Source organism: Rhinoraja longicauda, chromosome 32 (assembly GCF_053455715.1).
Source record: "Rhinoraja longicauda isolate Sanriku21f chromosome 32, sRhiLon1.1, whole genome shotgun sequence".
Lineage (NCBI taxonomy): Eukaryota > Metazoa > Chordata > Chondrichthyes > Rajiformes > Arhynchobatidae > Rhinoraja > Rhinoraja longicauda.
In genome coordinates, this window is record NC_135984.1 from 22,574,107 (window position 1) to 22,593,326 (window position 19,220).

At 42.7% G+C, this 19,220-nt stretch overlaps 1 protein-coding gene across 6 annotated transcripts in view; it reads right to left on the reverse strand.

The window, feature by feature from the left end:
• The window catches only part of LOC144608831 (high affinity cGMP-specific 3',5'-cyclic phosphodiesterase 9A-like), a 91,827-nt gene that overhangs the window by 24,000 nt on the left and 48,607 nt on the right, over positions 1-19,220 (reverse strand). For 2 of the 6 annotated variants that reach the window (XM_078427001.1, XM_078426998.1), the window contains exons 11-19: positions 18,469-18,573; positions 16,597-16,679; positions 13,720-13,876; positions 11,684-11,797; positions 11,068-11,172; positions 8,922-9,050; positions 6,145-6,240; positions 4,139-4,194; positions 697-1,941 (exon numbers count right to left, since the gene is read on the reverse strand). In XM_078427001.1, the coding sequence (XP_078283127.1) occupies positions 4,147-4,194; positions 6,145-6,240; positions 8,922-9,050; positions 11,068-11,172; positions 11,684-11,797; positions 13,720-13,876; positions 16,597-16,679; positions 18,469-18,573 (837 nt within the window). In that variant the 3' untranslated portion in view covers positions 697-1,941; positions 4,139-4,146. Of the gene's footprint in view, positions 1-696; positions 1,942-4,138; positions 4,195-6,144; positions 6,241-8,921; positions 9,051-11,067; positions 11,173-11,683; positions 11,798-13,719; positions 13,877-16,596; positions 16,680-18,468; positions 18,574-19,220 lie in introns of those variants that run through there. The other 4 variants (XM_078427000.1, XM_078426999.1, XM_078427002.1 and 1 more) reach the window with 3 other exon arrangements.

Below are 19,220 nucleotides of genomic sequence, written 5' to 3' on the forward strand. Positions count from 1 at the left end.
CTGAAGAGGCTGACAAGGGTCAAGCTACTGTTTCGTGAAATTGGTTACTTTGGATTGTGGACAAGGGAAAATACCGAACTCACCCGAAATTTGCACATGCAACAGAAAATGGATTGCTGTTTGTCCATCCTCCACTAGGATATGGACAAGGCGGCTCGTACAATAAACCCATGCAATAGCAGACCACAGGAGGGAGGGCGGGGGTGGTGTCCATTATTGCCAATTGTTCGCTATAACTGAGTGAGAGGGGGGTAAATTTTAACCCAAGATCGGAAGGGAAGAAATGTGATGTTGGGGGGGGGGGGGGGATTCACGACAGGGGGCACATGTGGTGCACCAAAAACGAGTCTGGTACACACGTGATCTTCATGCTGCTCACTCTCTCCGCTCTCACAACCGGAAGCACGCTAAGTTGACGTCAGCTCACTGGGTAACTAGCGGAGGTGGGGGCGAGGTGCAAGGGGAGTCTTGGTCCACTGCGACCGAAGTCCGCTATGTCGAGGTCTGTTATTGCAAGATTTACGGTAATAGTTTTCACATTACTCCCCTTCCTCACACCAGCTGAGAGTGGACCGTGATGAGGGTGTATGTTTTATAGAAAGTGCTGTATGAATTATAGTGATGCCCGTGTTCAGAACAAGACATTTTGTGCATTTAGAACATCATTTATTGTGTTACTTACTACAACAATGTCCTGGAAACAAATGCCAGTCATATCTAAAATCAAAACAAATCTAAATATATCAACATTCATTTCATCTGTACTGCGAGGCTCAAAAATCTTTGAATTGCAAGAACAATTAATAAATTAAGTATTGGTTTTGTGAGGGTATTAATGAATGTAATTTTTAGAAGTTGAGCAACTGGTTTCACTGTGCTATGTTTTGAATGCAGGTGGTAGAGAGAATGGGCTCTTTACTTGGTGCGTTTAAAGTTATCAAATGGTTCTGTCTGAGTTAGATAGAGCTCTGGGGGCTAGTGGAATCAAGGGATATGGGGAAAAGTTGGGTACAGGTTACTGATTGTGGATGATCACCCATGATCACAATGAATGGCGGTGCTGGCTCGAAGGGCTGAATGGCCTCCTCCTGCACCTATTTTCTATGTTTCTATGTTTCTCTCAGGAATGAGAAAGACATTGACAACTATTAAATGTTTGCAAACAGATTATCCCTAGAGTCTGAATCCTAATCAGGCTGAAGAAGGGTCCCGTCCCGAAACATCCCCAATCTGTGTTCTCCAGGGATGCCTCTTGACCCGCTGAGTCACTTTGTGTCTTTCTCAGAACATCTCTAGAGTTTGAAGAAGGGCCCTGACCCAACCATTGCTGTGTTCTCCTGAGATGCTGCCTGACCTGCTGAGTTACTCCAGCAGTCAGTGTCTTCTCCTGGAGTTTGAACAACTTGGTGTTTGTTCGATTTGGGGAAAGGGACTGGACCAGATAGATTCAATACTAGGAAAGGCACTATTTCTTATGAATATTTAACTCGTGGAAAAGTTGTTTGAGTCCCTACACTATTTCAGTGGCATACACAAGTGGAAAAAAAATCTCTTCCAATGGCGTTGAATTAAATTCTCTGCACTGAAAAATAATGAATTTCATAAATTCCAAGTCTCGTTTTTGTGTTTCCAGTGTTAGAAAAGAGAGCTAAAATTTGAGCAACAAAATCTGACGAGTCAGCACAGCGAAAAAGATTCGAGGGCTCTAAAATGTACAGTGCAAAAGTAATTACATGCTTCAAACAGTGAAAACATAGATGCTGTTTGCTGCAACAACTTGAGATCAGACTCTGATGCACTCATCCCTGAAGGCCTGTCCATGGAGGTTAAGAGCCGATTGACGTAACTTCATTCCACATGATAGATTATACACCATTGGCACCCAACGCTTTCTTCAAGTCAAAAGCTGTAGGCCCAAAGCAGTATTTGTGGGTTGTACACCTATAGAGGAGAACGTTTAAAAAAAATATCTATTTAGCTTTGGATAATTGAAACAAGAAAATAACCCCATTTTTGTTCTGTTTGATTGCCTTGCTTTCCTTCCCCAATTTCATGTGCTGAAGGACCTCAATATTTTCCATGGTCTTGGTTCAGTTGGTGCGAACCAGCTTCGGGGCATTTGCCCAATGACACCTGTCCTTTAACCTCCCCCCTCAACTCCATCCAAGGACCCAAGCAGTCTTTCCAGGTGAGACAGAGGTTCACCTGCACCTCCTCCAACCTCATCTATTGCATCCGCTGCTCCAGATGTCAGCTTATTTACATCGGCGAGACCAAACGCAGGCTCGGCGATCGCTTCGCTCAACACCTGTGCTCGGTCCGCGTTGGCCAATCTGATCTCCCGGTGGCCGATCACTCCCCCTCCCATTCCCAGTCTGACCTTTCTGTCATGGGCCTCCTCCAGTGTCATAGTGAGGCCCACCGGAAATTGGAGGAACAGCACCACATATTTCGCCTGGGCAGCTTGCAGCCCAGTGGTATGAACATCGACTTCTCCAACTTTAGATAGTTCCTCTGTCCCTCCCTTCCCCTCCCCCTTCCCAGATCTCCCTCTATCTTCCTGTCTCCACCTATATCCTTCCTTTGTCCCGCCCCCCTGACATCAGTCTGAAGAAGGATCTCGACCCAAAACTTCGCCCATTCCTTCTCTCCCGAGATGCTGCCTGACCTGCTGAGTTACTCCAGCATTTTGTGAATAAGTTCCAATTATGGTATCACAGAATAAAAATGGAGCAGGGCATTCATCTGCGAGTGTGTCAAGAGCCAAATCTGGCCAATATTATAAGACCCCATAAGACATAGGAGCAGAATTAGGCCATGACTGATCTATTTATACATGTTAACCCCATTCTCCTGCCTTCTCCCCATGTCCTTATTTGGGTGATGTTAAATATTTGTTCAAAGCAAATATGCCCACCAGGGGGCACTGGTTCTTGATCAGGACTCCGGGCTGATTTATTTTTCACGCCACTTTGGGGACTCTCAAGCCAATGTAATATTCCCTAATACCATTCTAGGAAGATTAAATAACAGGATTCTGTACCCAAGATCTTCCTTACTGCACAAAACCACCCTGGTATTGTGCATTTTGTAAATCTAGTAATGGAGTCCCAGGAAGACAACATAATTATTTTGATAACCTTTTTGAAGCATTTGTACTAATATTAATTTCCTACGGGACCTGACTGCATATTTGTGAAGAATAAACTTCCAAAGCTTTTTGAACAAACTATGGGGATAATTGGGAAGCTGTTAAAATATTAACACTATAAAGTGTATCTAGACCCTCAGCTCGATAGAATTAATAGCGGCTGCTGAAGCCAATGCTGAACCTGTGAGTGTATTGCAGTCCAATATTCTGTCCATCTGATGTCTAGTATTGATTCATTATCTTGAAGATTGACAAAAAAGCTGGAGTAACTCAGCGGGTCATCTCTGGAGAAAAATAATAGGTGACGTTTTGAGTCTGAACCCTTCTTCAGACTGCAATCTGAAGGCGGCTGACCACAGTATGAAGAAGGGTCACAACCCAAAACGTCACCTATTCCTTTTCTCCAAAGATGCTGCCTGACCCGCTGAGTTACTCCAGCATTTTGTGTCCATCTTCGGTGTAAACCAGCATCGGCAGTTCCTTCCTACACTCCAAAGACGTACAGGTATGTAGGTAAATTGACTCGGTAAATGTAAACATTGTCCCTAGTGTGTGTAGGATCTTGTTAATATGCGGGGATCGCTGGTCGGCGTGGACCTGGTGGGCCGAAGGGCCTGTTTCCGCGCTGTATCCCTAAATTAAACTGTTCAATATCTTGTTGGTATTACTATTAATTCACATCTTTATTGCTCATGTTATCGTTCCTTATTTGTGAAGAACAAATTGTGAAGAGCAATTATCGCATCCCTGATCAGCAGATCTCCGCTCATCAATCAATTTAACAGACCATTTCTGGTTCCATCCATCATAACTGATTCCCATAATACCAATAATTTTTACAGACTGATCCATAATAATTGTAGACGCGAAACTTTGTTTCAAATATCATAATCCAACGAAAGTATTTACACTAATATCATCTCATGTTTTCCTTTTGCTTTCTGATTGACATGTATCAGAACTTCATGATGGTAGAAATCTACTTACTATGAATATTAGTTCTTCTTCCATCCAAGGGGAGTATTTTCTGATTTCTTCCGCAACTTTTAAAGTTAAACAAAGAAAAGTTATTGTAGTAATCGGCATGCAAATACTTGAATGTAATAAATCAAGCATTGAAACATGATATTAAATTGATAGTTAAATAAAGGAAGAGGATAAAATTCTAGACATTCCAAGAAAAGTAATACCGAATCAAAGATAGGGAGGCAACAGAAGTAATCTATCTGAAATGAAGCAAAATACTTCACCAAAGCATGACAAATCTCAAAGGTTCAACGGAAGTAGCTTTGAGTGTATTTGAAATGCTCGGATTATAAACTTTTCAAGTTTTCTTGATTTGGGAACAATTCCTTTTTTGTTTGAAAATCTTACGTCACCCTTCAGTTTGGGAGAGATGAAGGAGAAAAACTGGGTTATTATGTACAATTTAGCCAGAAGTCTGCAGTCAGGATATTACTTGGATCCATGATTATAGTTAGGTATGTTGGCCACTGGACAATTATCAGAGAGCTATAATGGAATTGTGAAGAGGAGATCATGGAAAACCTGACCGAATATTCTGAGGTGACGTCAAATGCGATGGAAAATGGGACTTGACAAGATATTATTTTATGAACCTTTAGCCATAAGGGACTTCAGGAAGCCAAAATCTTTCACAAGAAACTATCGGCTTCAGAATTAAAGGCAGATTATTAAGATGGTTAGGGCATTTGCTGAGGGTGGAAGAAAGGAAGCAGGAATAATGAGCAGGTATTCGAACTGACAGATGTGACTATTGGTATCCAGTCAAATCTGTATTGCAGCATCAATGATTTGCCATATGTATTCATGATTTGGTGGATTAGGTAGCTGTGAATACCAGTGACACAAAGACAGGCAGTATTGGAAGCAATGATGGAATTACCAAGAGATGCTACAGTAATAGAACATTGAGCAGAGAACAGTACAGCACAGAAACAGGCCCACAGTGTCTGTGCCGAACATGATGTCAAGTTAAACGAATCTCCTCTGCCTGCATGTGACCCATATCCCTCCATACTCTGCTGATCCATGTGCATATTTAAAAGCCTCTGAAATGCCACTTTTGTATCTGTCTACACTGCCACCCTGGCAATGTGTTACGGGGATCCACCAATCTCAGTGCAAAAAACCTTGCTCCATACATCCTTGAAACTTTGCATCTCTCACCTTAAAGCTATACCCTATAGACTTTGATATTTCCACCATGGGATTAACATTCTGCCTGTATTTATGCCTAATAAAGGCGATATTTATATATCAGGCCTTCTCTCAGCCTCCATCATTCCAGAGAAAGCAATATAAGTATGTCCAACCTCCTCTTACGGCAAACACCCTCTTATCCAGCAGCATTCTGGTAAACCTCTTCTCACATAGGACTAGAGTCATAGAGTGATACAGTGTGGAAACAGGCCTCTCGGCCCAACTAGCCCACATGTCCCAGCTACACTAGTCCCACCTGCCCGCGTTTGGTCCATATCCCTCCAAACCTGTCCTATCCACAAAGGACTAGGATTGCTCTTTGAAAGGAGCGTCAGAAACAAAATCTACAATTTGAATTCCTTACATGGTGGCATGGTGGCGCAGCGGTAGAGCTGCTGCCTTACAGCACCAGAGACCTGGGTTCGATCCTGACTACGGGTGCTATCTGTAAGGAGTTTGTACGCACTCCGCATGGCCGTGTGGGTTTTCTCCGGGTGCTCTGGTTTCCAACCACACTCCAAAGATGTACAGGTTTGTAGCTTAATTGGCTTGGCAAAATTGTAAATTGTCCCCCAGTGTGTGCAGGATGGTGTTAGTGTGCGTGGATCACTGGTCGGCACAGACTCGGTGGGCCGAAGGGCCTGCTTCCATGCTGTATCTCTGAACCAAACTAAACTACATATGTAACCGGTGCAGAGAAAAAGTCAGTTGTGGAGTTCAGATCGCAATGTATTTTCATCAACTACAAATCGGTGTCTGTATCCATTTACCTCGTTCATAGCATCATCAACCTGCTTCAGCTCCTCGTAACGATCCCTGGAATCTCGCAGCGGCTGTACTGTAGCTTCTTCAATCTGCGGGAATAACTAACAGCAGAATATACAATGATTAGTGCAATTTAATTCACGTTATAAGTGTGGTATAGTGGCCAATAATGGTCACCTAGTCATTGTGAAGTGATGCATGCCAAGTAATTTAAACCATTGACTTCCAAAGATATTTGAAAGTATGTTTCCTTTCCTCTTATATTGTATAATCAATTATTACACATTTGTAATGCTGACTGAATTTATTTTGCCCAATCTTTAAAACATAAGCAGTGTGGGTCTAATTTTAAGCAAGGCCTCCCCACACCTCTGCATTCCATTGTTGACATCCCATCATCCCATCCTCATAGCATGCTGGCCAACCCCGCTCCCCTCATGAATACAGAGCCTTCAGAGATACAAGCATCACTCATGCCAAACAATTACTGGTCACACTCTGGAGTGAAGCAAATGGCTCGGCAATGGGCATTATTGGGTTTAATACGCATTAAGTATATTTTTTTCTCTTTGCACTAAAATAAACAGCGCTACTTGATTTAATTTCTTGACCACATTTTCTGTGGCCAATATTGAACATTTAGGGGAATCGTTTATCCAATTATTGATAATTTTATGCAGTGTATCCCCATCGACCAAGATTTTTGTTAGAATTACCCAGATTTCCCAATCTCAGCCATAGACGAAGGGTAAAATTTAAAGAGTTTATGATTCATGAACTGGACAATCCAACCTCCCTTAAAGAAGATTTGTTACAAAGTTAGAATTGCAGAGGAATCTTTCACAACTTTAGCACAAATTTAGCTATTGCTTCCAGCATCGTGCAGTATTGTACGATAATTTAGATCTCCAGAGAAGTAGAATGATGTGCGATAGTTGGATAATGAGATAAAAAACAAAATTTTCCAGATTTGATGTCACATGGTTTGAATAAATACTTTGACTGGAAGCAGTTTAATACATTTTCTTTGACAGTGTGTGCCCATGACATCTATTAATTTAAAGTGTAGGAAAATAACTGCAAATGCTGGTACAAATCGAAGGTATCACAAAATGCTGGAGTAACTCAGCAGGTCAGGCAGCATCTCACCTGGAAAGACTGCTTGGGTCCTTGGATGGATCATCCACCTGCACCTCCTCCAACCTCATCTCCATCCAAGGTCCCAAACAGTCTTTCCAGGTGAGACAAAGGTTCACCTGCACCTCATCCAACCTCATCTATTGTATCCACTGCTCTAGATGTCAACTTCTTTACATCGGCGAAACCAAACGCAGACTCGGCGATTGTTTCGCTCAACACCTTCACTCAGTCCGCTTTAAACAACCTGATCTCCCGGTGACTGAGCACTTCAACTCCCCCTCCCACTCCCAGTCTGACCTTTCTGTTATGGGCCTCCTCCAGTGCCATAGTGAGGCCCACCGGAAATTGGAGGAACAGCACCTCATATTTCGCTTGGGCAGCTTGCAGCCCAGCGGTATGAACATTGACTTCTCCAACTTTAGATAGTTCTTCTGTCCCTCTCTTCCCCTCCCCGTCCACAGTTCTCCCTCTATCTTCCTGTCTCCACCTATATCCTTCCTTTGTCCCGCCCCCCTGACATCAGTCTGAAGAAGGGTCTCGACCCGAAACGTCACCCATTCCTTCTCTTATGAGATGCTGCCTGACCTACTGAGTTACTCCAGCATTTTGTGATACCTTCTATTAATTTAAACAACGCCAACAATTGCCTAGTTATTAGTTTGAATATACGTAAATGTAACTTTTTGAATGGCCATTGTGATATTGGCCAGATTTTCTGTTGTCACTCATATCCTCAAAATACAGTGTAAGTGGCCAGAAACAGACTCGTTATAGAAACAAGGAACTGCAGATGATGGTTTACACAAAAGGACACAAAATGCTGAAGTAACTTAGCACGTTAGGCTGTATCTCTGGAGAACATGGAACCGGTGACATTTTGGGTCAGGATTTTTGTTCAGAAAGGGGAAAGAAACAGTCTGCTTATTGCAAACTATTCAACCAAACGAGAAGAATAAAACTGGTGGAAACTCAACTCAGAGCGATCTTTGGGCTGATTAGACCAAAAGTGCAGTTCCCCATGAATTGAATGATGTAGAGGGTTAGATATTGGTTCTCTTTCCAGTGTGATAGGATGTACTAGCTGAAATAAGGTTGGTTAGTTTTAATCTATTTGGAGGTAGGCCCACAGCAAAAACTATTTGTACTTATGCGGCACGGTAGCGCAGCGGTAGAGTTGCTGCTTTACAGCGAATGCAGCGCCGGAGACTCAGGTTCGATCCTGACTACGGGTGCTGCACTGTAAGGAGTTTGTACGTTCTCCCCGTGACCTGCGTGGGTTTTCTCCGAGATCTTCGGTTTCCTCCCACACTCCAAAGACGTACAGGTATGTAGGTTAATTGGCTGGGTAGATGTAAAAAAAAAAATTGTCCCTAGTGGGTGTAGGATAGTGTTAATGTACGGGGATCACTGGGCGGCACGGACTTGGAGGGCCGAAAAGGCCTGTTTCCGGCTGTATATATATGATATGATATGATAACCCTACTCTCAGAATGGGCTGTATGAGAAATAGACAAATATCAAATGACCATAACTTAACTCACCTGGAAATACTGCTAAGTGGCAAAAATAAATTGACATCCATCTCCCATCACTTCATCTTGATGAAGGTGATGGAGACTTTTGTATTTATTACTTAGCTTACCTTCATCAGCGTTTCAAACGTTGGTATGAGGACAAACTTGATGAAACCAATCTGGGCTGTGGGCTTGGTGACCTTATCCCGATCCATGAAAGGGGCAACTGGGAGACCTTCAGACTTCTCTCTGTCACTCTGCAGTGAAACGTCAGAGACAATATTACAGATGCTTTCGGAGAGAAGTTAAGGTAAGATGTTCTCAAGTTTCAATGCAGTTGATTTTAAATATGAAGCCCACTATAAACTTTTTACCCTCAAACCAACTAAACTTTGATCTAAACCAAAACTGGCCAACCCATAACATAATTTTAGTCTGAACATAATCGGGTTTGAATCTTGGTTTAGGATATAACCTAAATTGACAAAGTACAACCCTTCACTTTAACTGCACGTATGCTTCAGAACCAAATCAGAGCTTCAACCAAGTCAAAAGATCAACAGCTCCATGAATTTTTATCCAAACCTCACATCAATCTAAAAAATACTAACGAGTTTTGATTAACTTTTAGAGAAAGATGCCAAAAATGCATTCCTAGAAGAGACAACTAGCACACTAATCAGACAATGTACTGTAATTGGAACTCGTCATTCCAAGGGAAATGGTGCAGAAGAATGATGATTTGTTAAATACATCCAGATGAGATTGGAAGAGGGAGAATGGGAAGAAATTCAGATGGAGGATAAACATGGCTTCTTTCTTTCCTATCAATTTCATTTAAAGTCAGAAAAATAATCTGCAGGATGGATTGGACAAAGTTATGTGCTCTCCCAGGGATATTCCAAAGATGTTAGCTGAATATAATTTACAAAGTTAAAGAAAAAGCTGAAAGGAAAGATTCGTTGATTGAAAAATACGACAGGGAAAAATATCCCTTCATATCATATCATATCATATATATACAGCCGGAAACAGGCCTTTTCGGCCCACCAAGTCCGTGCCGCCCAGCGATCCCCGTACATTAACACTATCCTATACCCACTAGGGACAATTTTTACATTTACCCAGCCAATTAACCTACATACCTGTACGTCTTTGGAGTGTGGGAGGAAACCGAAGATCTCGGAGAAAACCCACGTAGGTCACGGGGAGAACGTACAAACTCCTTACAGTGCAGCGCCCGAGTCAGGATCGAACCTGAGTCTCCGGCGCTGCATTCGCTGTAAAGCAGCAACTCTACCGCTGCGCTACCGTGCCGCCCTTATCCACATCACATCACTTATCTACACTAGTTATATTTTATCCTACTTTTGGATCCACACCCTGCACACTCGGGCTAATTAACCTACAAAATGACTTGGCTTTGGGATGTGGGAGCACCTGGAGAAAGCCCACGCAGTCACAAGGAGAAAGTGCAAATTCAACATCAGAGGTCAGGATCAAACGCAGGTCTCCAACACAGTGTGACAACAGCTCTACCAGCTGTGCCACTGTGCCACTGTGCAGCCTTGTCATGATGAAGTATATGGAAGAAAATTGGTAGATTATGAATAAATACAAGTGCTGGGCCTTATTAACATTAAGAATTTATCAACAAGGTTTTGAGATTATGTAGCCAATTCAGCAAGATAAATTTAGAGACTATTTAGTAGGTAAAGCAAAGCATGATAAGTGTAAGGAGCAATATGCTAGGCGAGGTGGTAAAAACAAAAACATAGAGGCTGAAAGGGAGGTAGACATGACAACAAGAGGCAACTATGAGAAGGAGGATAGAATGTAGAACATACTACAGCACAGGAATGAGCCCTTCGGCCCATAATGTCTCTGATGCCATGTTAAACTAATCTCTGCTGCCTGCATGGAATCCATTTCTCTTCATTCCCTGCATAATCTTTGCATCTATCTAAAAACCTCTTCAATGTCAACATCCTATCCTGGCATTGCCACCCCTGGCAGAGCATTCCAGGGACCCACAACCCAACTGGATAATCCTTATCATTGCCCTGTGACTGTGATGATGGGCTTTCTACTTGACCCACACCATAATGTACCTTGATGATGCTAGTAAACAGGGAATACATCCTCTTCCACCATAACCCCACAATTTTTTTTAACCAAGCCTGCTATCTCTTTGTCGGTTCATTAAAGATGCCTTACTAAAAGAAAACATGTCTACGTTTTACAAAACAAGTTACTTTACTAAGTGTCATTTACCTGGGTAAAGTACTCTTCAAGCAAGCAGTCAACCCAAGGGTCTGCCACCTCTGTTGGCCGTACTTCATTGGAAATATCGCAGCATTTAATAAGGAGCATTTTCAGCTGTGGAAAGAAGAGAGGTACATTTTGTGCACAAAATGCTGGAGCAACTCAGCGGGTCAGGCAGCATCTCAGGAGAGAAGGAATGGGTGACGTTTCGGGTCAAGACCCTTCTTCAGACTTCAGCAGTTATTTTCTTATACATTTTGTGCAAGTTAATATTCATATTTCTGCATTTTCACAACTTTGAGTTCAATAGTGTTCTCCCTCAACTTTCAGCTCACTTTAAACCGCCATTTTTTAGATTCAAGGCACCAAAGTTTTAAGCAAAGTATGCACCATCATTCCTCGCGTAATACTGCAAGGTCTTGCAGCAGATTAATGAAAATGTTTGCTGATAATGACACCCTGTGCTTTTATATTATTTTGAGAATGTCGCAATTGGTTTGCCATTTTTGTAGCATATTGTAACTGATTTAGCAATAGTAAAAAGGAAGACAATTCTATGCCAATAACTCTCAATTTACAAACTAAAAAGTCCATAATTGCTCTGAAGTTTGTTTATTTTACTTACACTAATTTTATGTTCTTCATTCGAGAAATCGAAATTATCAACCTTTGGCTTGAACGTATCCAGTATCTCTCCGTGTCGAGCCATGTCAGTTGCCAGAATAAGTGTAATAATTCCCTTTAAGGAAGAAAGAACAGACAGGGAGTTAAAAAGTAAATAAAGCCAAGATTTCATTAAACCAAACTTAGATTTAATCTGGAACAGCAGTACGTTGAACCATCTGAATATATGTTTTATTGTTCAGTGTCACAAACAATGAAGTATGGGATTATGCAGAAAACAAATTTGGATTAAAAGACAACAGTAAGTGTGTATTGGGTAAGTAATTAAAAAGCCATGAAATAAAATCCAGATGCATAGAAAAGGATTGAAGGATAAAGATTCTATAAAGAAGGAAAAAAAGGACACAATGTGCTGGAGTAACTCAGTGAGTGGGTCAGGCAGCATCTCTGGAGAACTTAGATAGGTGACGTTTCAGGTCGGGAACCCCTTTAGACTGAAGAAGGATCCCAAGCCAAAAGGTTCTAGAATAGATGTGCTGCCTGCAACACTGAATTACTCCAGCACTTTGTGTCTTTTTGTGTAAACCAGCATCTCTGCAGTTCCTTGTTTCGACATCTTAATTAAGACTAATACTGTTTACATTGTTTAGGAAGGAACTTCTGAAAAAGAGTCTCGACCCGAAACATCACCCATTCCTTCTCTCCAGAGATGCTGCCTGTCCCACTGAGTTACTCCAGCTTCAGTTTACATTGTTCCAGTAGAGGTCTCACCATCACCCTAGATAACTAAAGCACAACATCCCTACTTTTATGCTAGTAATAAAAAAATAACATTCTATAACATTATTTGTACCTCCATTCTGCTTGTCATCCCAGCAGATTCAAGCCTAGCACATCAAACATTTCCTTATTAGATAACCCACCCATTCCAGGTATTAGTTTAGAAAACATATTGTGAATCTTTCCCAACACATTAACATCCTTCCTTAAATAAGACCAAAAAAAGACACAAAGTGCTGGATTAAGTCAGCAGGTCAGGCAGCATTCCTGGAGAACAGGGATAGGTGACATTTTGGGTCAGGACCCTCCTTCTAGGGTTGCCAACTGTCCCGTATTAGCCAGGACATTCTGTATTTTGGGCTAAATTGGTTTGTCCCATACGGGATCGCCTTTGTCCCATATTAGGCCCAGACGACACTGTAGGCCCGGATGCTGCGGGCACGGACGCCGCGGGCCCAGACGACACTGTGGGCCCGGACGCTGTGGGCCCGGATGCTGCGGGCACGGACGCCGTGGGCCCAGACGACACTGTGGGCCCGGACGCTGTGGGCCCGGACGCCGCGGGCACGGACACTGCGGGCACGGACACTGCGGGCACGGACACTATAGCCCGGGGGCTGCTGTAGTCCCGAACAGTGTAGGCCCAGGCGCCGCCTAACGGAGGTTGCATAGCAACCCGCTGCCCGGCCCGGGCAACCGCCATTGGTGGAGCGGGAGCACATAGCCGCTGGCTGGGTGAGGTCATGTGGGGCGCGGGGCAGTGACGTCACCCTTTGTCCCTTATTTGGGAGTGAGGAAGTTGGCAACCCTACCTCCTTCAGACTGAAGAAAGGTACCAACCCAAAATGTCACCTATTTGTATTCTTCAGGGATCTGCCTGTGGTGTTGTTACTCCAGCACTGCAGGGTTTTTAAAAATCAGCATCTGCAGTTACTGTATCAATGTGGAAGTTTTGTTGCCTCCATCACAGTGAGGGGGTGTTTGGAGTCACTGTGATGGACGTTTGTGTTGGGGTCATGTGTCTTGTGTTCTTTTTTGTGTATGACTGCTATGTAATTTCGTTCGGTACCTTGGTACCGAATGACAAATAAAGCTCTGTTGAACTGTTGAACTGTTGAATGTAAAGAAAGAATTTTAGTGCACAGAGCAAAAACTGGAAAATTATATTAGGTCATAAAGATTTACAAGAAGTTAGCCTATTTTTTCCATCTTCATTCATCAATTGACAATGTATCACTAATTACTGTGATCTCTGACCTGTCTGATCCGTTTAAAGACATCCGGATCCACGTTGGCGAAGATGTTACATTCTGGCTGGGAAAGAATCTGAAAGGCGACAGCGCAGTGATGATTCTCCAGAGGGGAAATGTCGTTGTATCGGACAGCAAGCTCAGTGCGGGCATTGATCTGATACCTGCACAGTATTTGGAACACAGATACCAACGTCACTTAAGGTTTCACCATTAATGTACAAGTAATGCCACAGACACAGGACATGCTGTCATTTGTTCCTGAGATAAATTTCTAAATGCATTCATAAGTAGATTTGATACAACAATATTCAAGAAGCTGCCCGATTGATAGTCACCCATCTATAACTATATGCTCACCTCTAGTGAGACTGAGCAAGTGCCTTGAACGTATGAAGGAACTGCAGATACTGGTTTAAACCAAAGATAGACACAAAGATGGACACAAACATGTCCAAGACACCTCACACGCCCTTCGTCTCTTCAATGACTTCCGTTTTCCAGGCCCCCATTTCCTCATCTTTACTCTGGCTCTTCAGTCACTCTACACCTCCATCCCCCACCAGGAAGGTCTAAAAGCACTAGACCGCAGAACCAGCCAATTTCTCTCTACCAACACTCTCCTCCGCCTAGCAGAGCTGGTCCTTATCCTCAACAACTTCTCCTTCGAGTCCTCCCACTTCCTCCAAATCCAAGGTACTCGCATGGGCCCCAGCTATGCCTGCCTCTTTGTAGGGTACGTTGAATAATCACTGTTCCAGGCGTACACTGGCCCTATCCCCTAACACTTCCTCCGCTACATTGAAAACTGCATCAATGCTACCTCCTGCACCCATGCAGAACACACTGACTTTATTAACTTTACTACTAATTTCCATCCTGCACTCAAATTCACTTGGACCATCTCCGACATCTCCCTACCGTTTCTTGATCTCACTGTTTCCATCACAGGACACAGACTATCAACTAACATCTACTCTAAACCCACTGACTCCCACAGCTATCTAGACTACACTTCTTCCCACCCTGCTTCCTGTAAATACTCTACCCACTACTCCCAATTCCTCCGTCTATGCCGCATCTGTGCCCAAGATGAGGTGTTCCATAACAGGACATCTGAGGTTCCCCTCTTCCATCATGGACGAGGCCCTCACTAGGGTCTCCTCGATATCCTGCAGCTCCACTCTTGCTCCCCGTCCCCCCAGTCGTAACAGGACAGAGTCCCCCTAGTCCTCACCTTTCACCCCATCACCTGTCGAATACAGCACATAATCCTCCGACATTTTCGCCACCTCCAACAGGATCTCACCACCAGCCACATCTTCCCATCTCCACCCCTTTCTGCAGAGACCGTTCCCTCCACAACTTCCCCTGCAACTGCAGGGGAAACCTGGCCCTATACCTCCCACCTCGATTTTTCAGGTGAGGCAGAGGTTCAGAAACCGTCTTCTCAGGTGAGGCAGAGGTTCTACTGTATCCGCTGTTCCAGGTGTGGACTCCTGTATATCAGTGAGACCACGCGCAGGCTCGGCGATCGTTTCGCTGAACACCTCCGCTCAGTCCGCCGGTCTGATCTCCTGGTTGCTGGACACTTTAACCCTCCCATTCCCACATTGACCTTTCTGTCCTGGGCCTCCTCCATTGTCAGAGTGAGGCTCAGCACAAATTGGAGGAACAACACCTTATATTTCACTTGGGCAGCTTACACCCCAGCAGTATGAATATTGACTTCTCTAACTTCAAGTAGCCCTTGCTTTCCCTCCCTCTTCATCCCTTCCCCTTCCCAGTTCTCCAACCAATTTTACTGTCTCTGGCTACATTTTATCTCTGTTTGCTTTGTTGCTACCTTCTCCCCGCTAACAATGATTTATTCTACATTTTTTCCTTGATCTTCATTCCCTTTGCCCTGCTTTCACACCTTCACACTCCCTTATCTATCTATCGCCCTCCCCCCTGATGTCAGTCTGAGGAGTCTCGACCCGAAACGTCACCCATTCCCTCTTTCCAGAGATGCTGCCTGGTCCTCTGAGTTACTCCAGCATTATGTGTCTCTCGCGGGATATATTTAGTTTAGTTTATCGTCACCAGGTACAGTGAAAGGCTTTTGTTGCGTGCTATCCGGTCAGCAGAAACAGATATTTTTATATACATATTTTATACACATATATTTTTGGCCTGTAAGGGTTTACAAAGAAAATCATCAATAGATTCCTGGGATGAGATGGCTGAATTACGAGTAGAGATTGAATCGAACTTCAATCACACCGTACACTAATTCTATCTTAAACTCTAGGAACAATTTTACAGAAGCCAATTAACCTACAAACTTACCCATCTTTGGAATGTTGGAGGAAACCGGAGCATCCAGAGAAAACCCAAGCAGTCACAGGGAGAATGTGCAAACACCTTACTGACAGCACCCGTAGTTAGGAACAAACCTGGGTCCCTGGCACTGTAAGGCAACAACTCTACCGCTGCGCTACTCTGCTGCCCAATTTGATATGCTTAAATTTCAAATATCTCATTTTATTGCAGGTATGTGAAATTCCTTTAAGTTGGTGGCTTATTGAATGGCAGCGTACACTTAAAGAGCTCTATAACCAACTGCTGCTATTTCTTATATCAACATTGTTTAATCCAGATAGATTATTGCACAGTACATTAAATCTCAACATGTAGCCAAACTGTTGAATCTGAGAGCTTCAGTGCCTACAACGCGATGTTAAATCTATACAACTCTTTGCGGCTTTTACTATTCCATTATTACATTTCCCAGTGGAACGTGGATCATACAGTCTCAAAGTAACGCAACTGGTCAATTTTCCTCATGTTGAATTCCTATTGAAATAGCTCATCAGCAGTTACAGAATACATTCAAACTCACGCATTGTTGTAGCCAGGGTGGTCCAGGTCATGACAAATAGCTCCAGTCATTAAAATCACCAGATCTGTTGGAGTCACTCTCTCCTGTTCACATGCAGCAAGAACAAGGTTGACACAATTACTAGATAGTATAGACATTTAGAAGGTTATTCTATCTCTTCAGGAGGCATGGCACATGGTCTGAAGATAGCTTATATATGAACAGCCGACAACTGGTGGGTTTTTGTTCATATTGCAGATCTATTCAACGCAGTGGCAACAAGACTGATGCAAAGGAATTAGTGCAAGGTTGCACACACAAAGTATTGAGTAAACATGCCGTCATGCATATGTGTGTAGTTGCATAGCTACTCAAAAGCTCTATCCACGACGGGTTTCTGAATGTAATTCTCTTTAACATTTGAAAAAATCACTTTATATCAATATATACAGCATCTTAAGATTGCCTACAGTGAACACAATGACAATAGTTCTGATCAAAAAATAAATTGGTAAACATTGATCTATAATTGACTCAGGAAGACACAGGTAATAGGCTTTGTTGTTTGAAAGGTAGACAAGGATTAAATGAAGCTTGTTGATGTGCCATTCTTGAAAGAGCCTTCATGAGGCAAGGCTCCATGTTACATTGTTAGATTAATGAATGGCTCCAGAAGCATAGCTTTGGCTGAATGGTTGTGCCAATTCTTCTGATCAACAAAGAAAAAGGCCACTGCACGGTGGTCTTATTCCCAGTTGAGACGATTGATATAATCTTCTTTGTCTTGAAGTAAAAGAAAATATAGTGCAAACATCGCAAGTCAGACAGCATTTGTGTAAAGGTCATCTTCCTGAAATATTAACTTTTTTTCTCTTTCCACAGATGCTCACTGACCTGCTGAGAGTTTCTGTAATTGTTATTTATTTCAGTTTTATAGCTTCCGCAAGTTTATTCTAATTTTATTCAACCTTTTCTAATTTTAGTTTAGTTTTTTAGTTTAGAGGTAGAGTGTGGAAACGGGCCATTTGGCCCACTGAGTTCACAAAACACATTGATCACCCGTTCACACTAGTTCTATGTTATCCCACTTTCTCATCCACTCCCAGCACAGAGGCCAATTAACCTACCAACCCGCACATCTCTGGGATGCAGGAAGAAACCGGTGCACCCGAAGGAAACCCACGCGGTCATAGGGAGAATGTGTAAACTCCACACAGACAAGGTCAGAATCGAAACTAGGTCTCTAGCACTGTGAGGTACATCTACCAGTACATCTACCAGTTGTGCCATTGTATTGACCACATCTAAATATTCTAGTCGTTGCTTCTTTGCTTCTCACTAATTAATGAAAGATTTCTGAAATTGTTGAATCAGAACGGCAGGAACAGTTTGTTCAATTAGTGCATGTGATTTTTTTTATTGTTTGTATGCGTGTAGTCAATTTGAATCATTAAGGCATCCTATCAGAGTTTACTCTTCACACAAATTTTCTCCTATTTTGCTGCATCTAACCCCATAAACGTTTCCTTCCAGACCTTACTTCTTTTTATGGGTTTTTTCTCGTCCCCAAAAAATTAATTTTCTTCCTTCAACCACTTTTAGCCATTCATTTGGTAAGTAAGTTTGTTATGAATTTCTTATCATGTTAATCGGTAACTATAATCTATGTTTGTTTTACTTAACCATGTCCACTACTCCATTTGAATCTCTTAATGGGAAGTGGGTCTGCATCATGAGTTAGATGTAAATGTTCCCATTATAATTGTTGGCAGATGCAAAAGGTGATTGTATTCATTGCATACATCTCCTCTTTCCAAACATGTGGCCATAGAGGAGACTGCTGGGTGGATGTACTTGTGCTGGTGCGCAGGCTAGTTGGCAATCTCCACTCACATGTAGCTCACACAGATGGATCATACCGTACATCATCTGAGTCACACAGAAGCAGTGTCGGAAGTTGTGGAATGGGTTGTTTCTGTAGTTCTCCTGAATGCTGAGCTGGATATACAATATAAAATTGGCCCAATTAATACAAGTGAAACTCATAATCAAGTCACAACCTTTCAAACGAAATTGGAATAAAATTGTCAGAGCTGTCGTCACAGTCTTAGAATAAGGCCACCAATTTAAGACTGAAATGAGGAAGAATTTCTCGCCTAATAGGGAACTCTTTGCCCCTGTAAGCTCTGGAGGCTGAACCCTTGAATATATTTAAAAAGTGGTTAAGTGGATTTTTGTGAAACGTGTGTGGGCATTCTTTGAAAATGTACTGGAGATGCATATCTGGTTTCTGGGTTGCATGTCTGGGTTGGGAGCCCACTTTAAATGTAATGGCTGATGGCCATAAACATCGTGAAATTCCCACGCTTACCTGACCGTCAAACTGTCGCCCCCAATCTACCTGTCAAATGTCCTGACGGTAAATAAATTGGTTAAACACAAGCATTTTATGGTATTTTGAAATTACTTTACTTATTTTAATATTATGTGCTTCTAAATGCATCTAAGAGAACCTAGCAAACCTGGGGACAGCATGCGACAGCGCCCGCAATAAGCAACGATACCTGCCGACAAGCCAGCTGTCGCCGAGAAATTTCAGTCCAGTTGATTTCTCAGTGACGCGCTGAGATCCACTACGATTCTTA